The sequence below is a fragment of the Chrysochloris asiatica genome, unplaced genomic scaffold (genome assembly GCF_000296735.1).
Source record: "Chrysochloris asiatica unplaced genomic scaffold, ChrAsi1.0 scaffold00057, whole genome shotgun sequence".
NCBI classification, from domain to species: domain Eukaryota; kingdom Metazoa; phylum Chordata; class Mammalia; order Afrosoricida; family Chrysochloridae; genus Chrysochloris; species Chrysochloris asiatica.
In genome coordinates, this window is record NW_006408575.1 from 16797255 (window position 1) to 16808458 (window position 11204).

General features: G+C 39.4%; 1 protein-coding gene across 1 annotated transcript in view; it reads left to right on the forward strand.

The window, feature by feature from the left end:
• ITK (IL2-inducible T-cell kinase) overlaps positions 1-7579 on the forward strand; it is a 97308-nt gene extending 89729 nt beyond the window's left edge. The window contains exon 17 of the mRNA XM_006863923.1: positions 7508-7579. Coding sequence (XP_006863985.1) covers positions 7508-7579 — 72 coding nt within the window. The remainder of the gene's footprint in view (positions 1-7507) is intronic.
• The last annotated feature ends 3625 nt before the right edge of the window (positions 7580-11204 follow it).

Consider the following 11204-nt stretch of genomic DNA (forward strand, 5'->3'; position numbering starts at 1 on the left):
TGTTGTTGTTGTTGTTGTTAAGTGCCGTTGAGTCGGTTCCGACCCATAGCGACCCTGTACAGGGTTTCCGAGGGTGTAAATCCTTATGGGAGTAGAAAGCCTCATCTTTCTCCCACGGAGCGGCTGGTAATGATAGCTGACTTTTTTTCTCTTTTCTATATTTTAATGATTTTTAATTAATAGATTTTATTTTTAGAACCATTTTGATTTTCAGAAAAACTGCACAGATATATAGTACAGAGTTCCTATATACCCTTCCCTCCTCCATACACAGTTTTCCCTAGTATCAACAAACGGTACATTTTTTTTATAATTAATGGCCACTATTGATGCATAATTACTGATTCATTAATACCAAAAGCTTACAGTGAGCCCTGAAGTTGCACTGTAGGATTAGCACTGGACTACTAACAGCAAGCTCAACAGTTCAAACCTACCAGTCATTCTCAGAAACCCTATATAAAGAACACTATGAGAACCAACTCAGTGGCACAAAACAACATAGCTTACATTACGGTTCGTTCTTTGTGCCTTATAGTTGTATGGGCTTTGACGAATGTATAATGTTATGTAGCTATCCTTACACTGTTATACAGAATAGTTCCACACTGCTGAAAACCCCTTGTTGATTTTGTCCTCCTTTCCCTTGAATCCAAGGGAACCACTGTTCTTTTTACTGTCTCTAACATGTTTACCATTTCCAGGATGTCATATAGTTGTAAACATACAGCATGTCACCTGTTCAAATGAATGTCTCTACTTAGCAATATTCATTTATGTTTTCTCCATGTCTTTTTGTTGACTTGAAGAACGTATCTTGGATCGCTTCTAATTTGGGGCGATTTAGGAATAAACTTTCCATAAACATTTGTTTACAGGTTTTTGTGTGGACAAAAATGAGCAAATATTTCCAAGCACAGTTGCTGGATTGTATGGTAAAATTGTGCTTAGCTTTGTGAGAAACTGTCAGGCTATCTTCCAAAGTGGCTGTACCATTTGCATTTCTACCAACAATGAGTGAGAATTTCTGTTGCTCCACATCCACACCAGCATTGAATTTTGTCAGTGTTTTCATTTTAGTCCTTCTAAAAAGTGTGGTGTTATTGTTATGTCCGATTCCCACTCATAGCGACCCTGAATGGGGTTTCAGAGGATCGGTTGGTGAATGAATGACCAGCCTGGTGTGGCACTGTGGGTTAATGCACTGGACTGCAAAGTTGGTTTGAACCACAGGGTCAGCGGTTCAAGATCACCAGTCGCTCCTCAGAAACCCTGTACAGGGTTTCTATGAATTGGAACCGAGTGTCTAAGGAGTATCTGGTGGGTTTGAACTGCCGACATTGTGGTTTGAAGTCCAGTGCTGATCCTACAGTGTCACACCAGGAGTCCAAGAAGTATGTTGTGACATTTCATTGTTCTAATTTGTGATTTCCTAAATTTAGCATTTTTTCAGATGCTTATTTTCATCTGTATATCTTCTTTGGTGAGGTGCCTATAGAGATATTTAGTCCATTTTTAAATTAGGGTGTTTTCTTATAGCTGATTTCTTAGTTCTTTGTGCTCCTTAAATGCAATCTAAAATGTGTTTTGAAAATACTTTCTTAAAGTATATGGTTTGCCTTTTCATTCTCTTAATGGTGTCTTCCACAAAGCTTGATGTTGTTGTTAGGGGTCATCCAGGTACCGACTCATAACGACCCTATGTACAACAGAACAAAACACTGCCTGGTCCTGCACCAACCTCATTATCATTGCTACATTTGAGCCAATCACTGCTGCAACAATGTCAGTCCATTTCATTGGATGCCTTCCTATCTTTCTCTGACCCTCCACTTTACCAAACATGATCTTCCTCTACAGGGACTGGTCCCTTCTGACAATATGTATGAAGTATGAGAGATGAAGTCTGGCCATCCTGGCTTCCAGGGAGCATTCTGACTGTACTTCTGACACAGATTGGTTTGCTCTTTTGGCAGTCCATGATACTTTTAATATTCTCCAACACCATAATTCAAATGCACCAATTCTTCTTTGTCGTCATTATTCACTGTCCGACTTAAGCATGCATATGAGGTTATTGAAAATACATGGCTTGGGTCAGGTGCACCATAGTCCTCCAACTGACATCCTTGATCTTCAACACTTTAAAGAGGTCTTATCAGCAGATTTTCCTAATGCAATATTTCATTTGGTTTCTTGGCTGCTGTTTCCATGAGTGTTGATGGCTGATCATAGCAAAATTAAGTCTTTGATAACATCAATCTTATCTCCATATATCAGGATGTTACTTATTGGTCCAATGGTGAGGATTTTTGTTTTCTTTACATTGGGGTACAACCCATACTGTGGTCTTTAATCTTCATCAGTAAATGTTTTCATTTCTCTTCACTTTCATCAAGCAGGGTTGTATCATCTGCATATAGCAGGCTGTTAATGAGTCTTCCTCCATGTTTTTCTTTATACAATCCAGCTTCTTGGATTATTTATTTAACATACAGATTGAATAAGTATGGTGAAAGACTACAACCCTGGTGCACATCTTCCCTAATTTTAAACTATTCAGTGTTCTCTTGTTCTGTTCAAGCAACTGTCTCTTGGTCTTTGTACAGGTTCCTCATGAGCACAACGAAGCATTTGAGAATACAAATTCTCCACAATGTTGTCCATAGTTTTCATGATTCACACAATCAAAAACAGCCTTTGCATTGATTCATATACTCAATAAAGCACAGATAAACATCTTTCTGGTATTCTCTGATTTCAGCCAAGATCTATCTGATGTCAGCAATGATATCCCTCATTCAACGCCCTCTTCTGAATCTGGTTTAAACCTCTGGAAGTTTTCTGTTAATATATGGTTATAGCTATTTTTCAATTATCTTTGGTAAAATTTTGCTTCCCTGGGATATTAATGATATTGTCCAATGATTTACACATTCCACTGAGTCACCTATCTTTGAAATGGGCACAAATGTGCATATCTTCCAGTCAGTTAGACAAGTAGTTGTCTTCAATTTTTTTTTGGTATTGATGAGTGAGTGCTTCCAGTGCTGCATCCATTTGTTGAAAGATTTCCATCAATTCCTGGAGCCTTGTTCTTTGTCAATTCCTTCAATGCACCTTGGACTTCCTCCTTCAGTATCATTGGTTCTTGATAATATGCTACCTCCTGAAATGATTGAACGTTGACCATTTTCTTTTTGTACAGTGACTCTGCGTATTTTGATGCTTTCTGCATCATTCAATATCCTGCCCATGTCAGTTGTTGTTAGATACCATTGAGTTGGTACCGACTCATAACAACCCAATGCACAATAGAAGAAGCACTGCCCGGTCCTGGACTAACCTCACAATTGTTGCCACACTTGAGCCCATTGATGCTACCACTTTGCCAGTCTATCTTGCTGGGGGTCTTTCTCTTTTTCTCTGACCCTCCACCTTACCAAACATGATATCCTTCTCCAGAAACTGGTCCCTCCTGACAATACGTCCAAAGTATGAGAGACGAAGTTTGCTCCAAGGAGCATTCTGGCTGCAACTCCTCTAACACAGATCTGTTTGTTTTTTTGGCAGTCCATGGCACTTTCAATATTCTCCTCCAACACCATAACTCAAAAGCATCAATTCTTCTAAGTTCTTCCTTGTTCACTGTTCAACTTTCACATGCATATGAGGTTTTTGGAAATACCATGGCTTGGGTCAGATGTACCTTAGTCCTCAAGCTGACATCTTTTTAAAAAGGTCTTGTGCAGCAGATTTGCCTAATGCAATGCGTCGTTTGATTTCTTGACTGCCGCTTCCATGAGTGTTGATAGTTGATCCAAGAAAAATGAAGTCCTTGACAACTTCAATCTTTTCTCCATTGATAAGAATGTTGTTTATTGGTCCAGTAGTGAAGATTTTTTGTTTTCTTTACATTGAGATGCAATCCATACCAAAGGTTGTGGTCTTTGATCTTGATCAGTAAGTTTTTTAAGTTCTCTTCATTTTCAGCAAACAACATTGTATTATCTGCATATCACATAGATTCCTGCCCATTGAATCCTTCAATATTGCAAGTCAAGACTTGAAATTTTTCTTCAGTTTTCGTAGCTTGAGGAATATTGAGCATATTCTTTCCTTTTGGTTTTCTAAATCCATTTCTTTGAAAATTCATTATAATACTTGACTTTATCTTCTCGAGCTGACCTTTGACATTTTCTATTCTGCCATTTCATGTCTTCATTTCTTCCATTTGCTTTAGCATCTTTATGCTGAAAAGCACATTTCAGAGTCTCTTCTGACATCCATTTTGGTCTTTTCCTTGTTTCTTATCTTCTTAATGACCTTTTGCTTTCTTCCTGTATGATGTTCTTGATGTCATCCCACAACTCTTCTGGTCTTCAGTCTTTAGTGTCTAATGCATCAAATCTGTAGTTCAGATGGTCTCTAAATTCAGGTGAGATGTATTCAAGGTCATATTTTGGCTCTTGTAGACTTGTTTTCATTTTCTTTAGCTTTAGTCTGAATTTGCATGTGAGCAAATAATGGTCTGTTCCACATTCTGCCCTTGACCTTGTTTCTGCTTATGATATGGTGCTTTTCCACCATCTCTTTCCACAGATGTAGTGTATTTGATTTCTATGTGCACTACCTGGTGAGGTCCATATGAATAGCCATCTTTATGTTGTTTAAAAAATGTGTTTGCAGTGATGAAGTCATTGGTCTTCAAAATTCTATCATATCCAATATCTTTTCTGTCACCAAGGCCATATTTTCCAACTACTAATCCTTCCTCTCTGTTCCCAACCTTTGCATTCCAATCACCAGTAAGTATCAATTCATCTTGATTACATGTTTAATCTATTTCAGACTGAATAAGTTGGTAGAATTCTTCAATTTCATCTTCACTGGCTTTAAGGGGTTGGCATGTAAATTTGAAAAATAGTTTTATTAACTGGCGTTCCTTGTTTATTGTTGTTGTTAGGTACCATCAAGTTGGTACCGACTCATAGCGAACCTATACACAATAGAATGAAACACTGCCCAATCTTGGGCCAACCTCACAATTGTATGGATATTATCCTATCACAGACAGCACTGTACTTCAAGACAGATCTTTACATGTTCTTTTTAATGATGAATGCAATGCCTTTCTTCCTTAATTTGTCATTCCTGGCATAGTAAATCTTGTGATTGTCAGATTCAAAATGGTCAATGCCAGTCCATTTCAGCTCACTAACGCCTAGGATGTCGATTCCATTTCATTTTTGACAATTTCCAATTTCCCTAGATTCATACTTTATACATTCCATGTTCTGATTATTAATGTGTGTTTACAGCTGTTTCTCTTCATTTTGAGTTGTACCCCCATCAGCAAATGAAGGTCCGGAAGGCTATACTCCATTTGCATCATCAAGTTCAACTGTACTTTGAGGAGGAAGTTCTTCCTCAGTTACATGTTGAGTGCCTTCCAACCTGAGGGTTCATCTTCCAGCACTATATCTGATAATATTATGGTGCTCTTCATCCATGTTTCAGTATTCAATATTCTGGTGCTGACAATGTTCTGTTGTTATTCATAAACTTTTCAGTGACTAAGTATTCAGAAGTAGTCTGTCTCTCCTTCTTCCTAGTCTGTCTTTGTGAAGCTCAGCTGAAACCGGTCCATCCTGACCCTATTGATATTTAAAATACCCGTGGCATAGCTTCCAGCATCACAGCAACATGCAAACCACCACAGTAGGACAAACTGACAGACAAGGGTGGTTTCACAAAGCAGATGTTAATTTTAACAAACTCCAACATCTGTAAGTGTGCATCTATTGTGGGCTTCCTATTCTATCAGGGATTGATTTTTCTGTTCCTTTGCCAGACTACATTATCTTGATACAAAGTCTTGTAATCAGATAATGTCAATTCTCTGACTATGTTCTTCTTCAGTGTTGAGTTGGCTATCCTGGGTCATTGGGCTTTAAAATCAGTCTTCATAAACTTTAAAAGCAATTTATGAATATCTACAAAAGTTTAACTGGCATTACTGTCACTCTAAAAACAAGTTGGGAAGAATTTGATATCTTAATTATTGTCTTAGTGATCTAGTATTGTTATAAGAGAAATACCATACATAGTATTTAACAAACAGAACTCTATTTCTCTCAGTTTAGGAGGATAGAAGTCTGAATTCCAGGCACAGGCTCTAGGAGAAGGTATTTTCTCTGTGTCTTCTCTGAAGACATTTCTTGTCTCTTCTCATTTCTAATCCTGAGCGACTTTCATATGGCTTGTCATTTCCTCTCATCCCAGATCTGCTAGCTCCTTTAAACAAGCTTTCATATCTCAAAAGGAGTCCCGGTGTGGCACTGCAGGATAAGCACTTGACCTCAAGGTACTCACCAGCCAGCTGCTACTCAGAAACTCTATTCGTTGTTGTCAAGTGCTCTTGAGTCAGTTCCGACCCATAGCGACCCTGTATAGGCTTTCCAAGGAGCAGCTGGTGAGCTTGAACCGCCGACCTTGAAGTTCAAATGGCTTTGCAGTCTGGTGCATTAACCCGCAGCACCACAACAGACCAGAAACTCTATACAGGGTTACTATTAGTCTGAAATGACCTATGGCTCTTAACAACAAATCTTAAAAGAGAAAGATTCAAGACACGCCCTACACTAAACCTTTTCATTAGCATAACAAAGACAACCCATTCTCAGATGGGATGATAACCACAGGCAAAGAGGTTAGGATTTACAACTCATATGTTGGGGAGACACAATTGAACCTATAACAGAAGTTGCTATTATTATCCATGTACTTGAAATACCTCTCCATTTATTTAAATCTTTGATTCCTTTTATCAAAATTTTGTAATCTTCCTCAGGTAGATCCTGTTCATATTTTGTTAGATGTGCCCTGGTGTGGTGCTGTAGGACTGAAAGTCAATTTGAACCTAAAGGTTGGCAGTTCAAACCTACCAGTCACTCCTCAGAAACCCTATACAGGGTCACTACAAGTCGAAACCAACTTGATGGCACTTAACAACAAATACCTAAGTATTTTATTTTTGTATTATTTAGCACTTATTTTCATGATATACTTTTATAATTTTTGTTGCTGTTAAGTGCTGTCGAGTCAGTTCCGACCTTGTATAGGGTTTCTGAGGAGTGACTGGTAGGCTTGAACCACCAACTTTGCAGTTCAAGCCAACCTTGCAGGTCTTCTTTAATTCTTAGTACAATGTTATGAGATAGCTACTATATTATCCACACTGGACTGATGATAAAACTGATATCCAAAGAGGTTAAGTAACATGCTCAAGGTCACACAACTAATGAATGGTAAAGTTGAGATTCAAAACCAGACTTTGTGATTCCAGAATCAAAGACCTACTGATAATCATTAGAACATAATGCCTCCCAAACAGTGTACATGATACATATTTGAAACCCAGCAGTGTTGCTCTGAATTCTGGTTTACTTTGGATCACTGACACACAAGTACAAGGAACTCACAGAGCTCTTTCTTCCTTTTCCAGAGACCAGAAGACCGGCCATCCTTCTCCAGTCTGTTGGGTCAACTAGCCGAGATCGCAGAATCAGGACTTTAGCAGAGACTTGGCGTTAGGACATATGTGGGCTGCTGATCCTGAATGGGGGAGGAAGTCCTCTCTCCACAAAGCATTAAATCTGTGCTCAGCCCAGGACTTCCCAGGGACAGCATGGCCTATCACACAGGACCCTGAGCTGCCACAGACACAGTACCCTGACTGTGGCTGAGACTAGGCCACAGGCAGGAAGGTCAACAACCCCTGAGCTGGGAGCTGAGCCAAAACAGCAGCAATGTTTCTGCCCTCCCTCTAGCCTCTTGTCACATGTGGTGCACAAGCCTCAATCTGAAAGCTTCAGGCAACATTTCTTGCACTGCTTCTTAGGGAGAGATTCTGGATTATTATTTTAACCTTGGGTCTAAAGTTTATGGGACAAAGAAACTCTTGAGTGGACCTAGCGACACAGTAATATGATATGCAAGCAAGGGAAAAGAGGGGCATGGCTTTTGCTCTAGGAAAACTGGCGGGTCAGTTCAAATCAGAAAACTTGTACTCTGCAGTCGTAATGCTGTCAGCCACCACTTCCTGCCATCAAGGGTGATGGAAAAGTCTCTCACATCTGAGGTCTGATATTCTGAGTAGCAGTTTTATGAGGTTTTATGAGGGTGCCATCTCTCTCCTTGAAGGGAGCACGCTGAGTGGGCTTCATCGGATGGACTGGGATGAATGATTCAAATTCCACAGTTGAAAGTGTTGAATGCCTTGTGTCTATACTGGCACACAAGAGGGCAGGTGGTGATAGGGAGCCAACTAATACCAAGAAAGGCCTTAGGTTGTTGCTACTGTGATCCTCATCTTTAGTATCAGATGAAGCACATGACTATGCCTTGTCTCTGGACAGGCTTTTCCTGAAGGATCTTAGAAACGATTATTTTGAACACTGCCTCTGACTAAGGACTTAGCCACCATTTTTATTTATTTATTTTTTTTGATTTCTTGGAACCAGTCCCTTCTCTCTGCAATACTCTATCCTTATCAAAAGAGGGTGCCATTGTGCTGGTCAATGTGGGCTCCATGCAGAGAACTAGATGCTTGCTAGGACCCTTAGGTTTTCCATTTATAAGGTTGAGACTTCAAGGCTCCCAAAACTCTTGGAGAGAAGCTCTGTTCTTCCTTAGTCTGGGTGGACAGTAAGATGTGGTCCTCTCAAGATGTACAAAGATGCCTATTGTTGGCCGAGCACTTAAACATGCAAAGCACATGTGTATATATATATGTATCATGTATATAACGTGAACTATGAGTTTTCAAGCAGAACCTCAGTTCATCCTCACACCAAGTGCATGGGATAATATTACTACTCTCATTTTACAGATGAAAGAATTGGGCTTTTAAAAAGTCAGGACACCTGACTAATGTAACACAGCTAGGAAGTACAGAACAGGGATTCTAGCCAAAATCTGTCTGACTCCACTGCAAACAGATTCCCCACTCAACACTGCCTCTTATTGAGGATGAAAGGGATTTCAGAGGAAATACGGACAACAGAGCGAAAGCATATCATAGAAAGCCAATCAAGATGTCATTATGGTACCATCAGGGAATAATTTTGCTGCCACAGGCTACTATGGTTGGCGCTCTGACCCTCCAGCTTGGATTACCACCAGTTGCCCGTTGCTGTGGAGTCAAATCCAGCTCATGGGAACCCTATTGTGTCACAATAGAACTGTGCCCCATAGGCTTTTCAGTGACTGGTCTTTCAGAAGCAGATCTCCAAGCCTTTCTTTTGAGGGGCAACTGGATAGACTTCTACCTCCAACCTTATGTTTAGCTGTCATGTTACCATTTGTACCACCCTTAGCGATGCCACATAGGGCTTCCGAGTCTGTAACTCTTACGGGAGTAGAAAGCCTCATCTTTCTCCCACAGAACTGCTGGTGGTTTTGAACTGCCGACTGTGAGATTAGCAGCCCAATTCATAACCACTATGCTACTAGAGCTTTGTGTGTGTGTGTGTGTGTGTGTGTGTGTGTGTGTATATATATATATATATAGAGAGAGAGAGAGAGAGAGAGACAGAGAGAGAGACAGAGAGAAAGAGTTATATATGTAAAACCTTGGCCATTTTTACATGAATAATTCAGTGACAGTTGAGTTGTTCAGTTAATTAACCTTAAATTCCCCCAATCCACCAAAGTCATGTTGTATGAAGACATTTATAGCTAAGCTTGAAGCCGCTTTAAAAGATTCTCCTGCAAAAATATAAATGCATTCTTTGATTTACTAGGGCAAATTTGAGCTATCATCTTCTCGGATGTTTTGTGCATAAGATTATCCCCTGATCTAACAGAGATTTGTTGTTCCTAGAATGTTTAGACAAAGTATATAGGGAAATTAATACTGTTGCAATAGGTTCTTTCTAATTCATATGCTTTTTTTTTTACTGTCTTGAAATTCAGATGTATTACTGTGAACTATAGTTATTCTGGTATGGCACTGCAGGTTAATGCACTGGACTGAAAGGTCAGTTTGAACCACAAGGTCAGCAGTTCAAGCTCACCAGTTGCTCCTTGGAAGCCCTATACAGGGTCGCTATGGGTCGGAACTGACTCAACAGTACTTAACAACAACAACATAGTTATTGTGAAACTGGAAGCCTCAAGATAAACTTCATCTTGCAGATGATAATCTTATTCAGTCTCTCTGAAATCAGACATTCTCTTTTGTAGCCCTTAATTAGAGGTGATTTCTGAAATGACCTGCCTAGACAGCAGACCTCAGAATTGACAGATCTCTGTGGTCTGGTTTGGAAAATTCCCCTCTATTCTGCATTGTCTTTTTCAAACTCAGATTCATTGGGGCCTTCGCCTGACAAGCGTACACAGTCCACCTCCCAATGACCTACCCCACAAGTATGGGCTTCCTGTCTGGTTTTTATCAATTGCATTTTTAAAACAATGTGGCATTTACACAAAGAATTCCCTTTTGGTTCTAGCTGAATTGTGTAGATTTTGCATTTTTTTATCTTTTGATGTTATATATTTAATGTTTGGGTAGGATGAAATATTTATTAGTATACAGTCGATATAAAATGTTGGTGTTCAAAATAAAAACACGTTACAAATATCTTTTACTTTTTGTAGTGTTCACTAAGTTGAAGGCTGGGCATAACAAATAAAAGTTGTGTGTTTTAATACAGATGGTGTTGGTGACCTGAGTTCGAAGTTTATCCAAATGTTAAGCTCCTGAAACTTTTCCATAACTAAACATGGCTACATAGTTTCATTTTCCACAGACAGGTAAAGACTACACATCATTCAACAGTATTCATTCAACAAGTGAATATCAAATGCTGCCTATGTGTCATACACTGTGGTTGTTGTTGTTGTTAGGTGCCATCGACTTGGCACCGACCCATAGCGACTTTATGCATAGCAGAACGAAACACTGCCCGATCCTGGGCCAACCTCACTATTGTTGCCTTGCTTGAGTCCATCAATGCTACCACTTGACCAATACACTGTGGTAGTTCTGTGGAAATAAAGAATAAAAGGGGCACGTTTTCCTTTCAAGAAACCTCTGTTCTTGTTAGGAAGGCAAACATATAAGCAAATCAATTTATAATACAACAATTAAAACAACAACGTGATGTAGTCGAAGAAGAAAAGAACACAGAGCAAAAGGG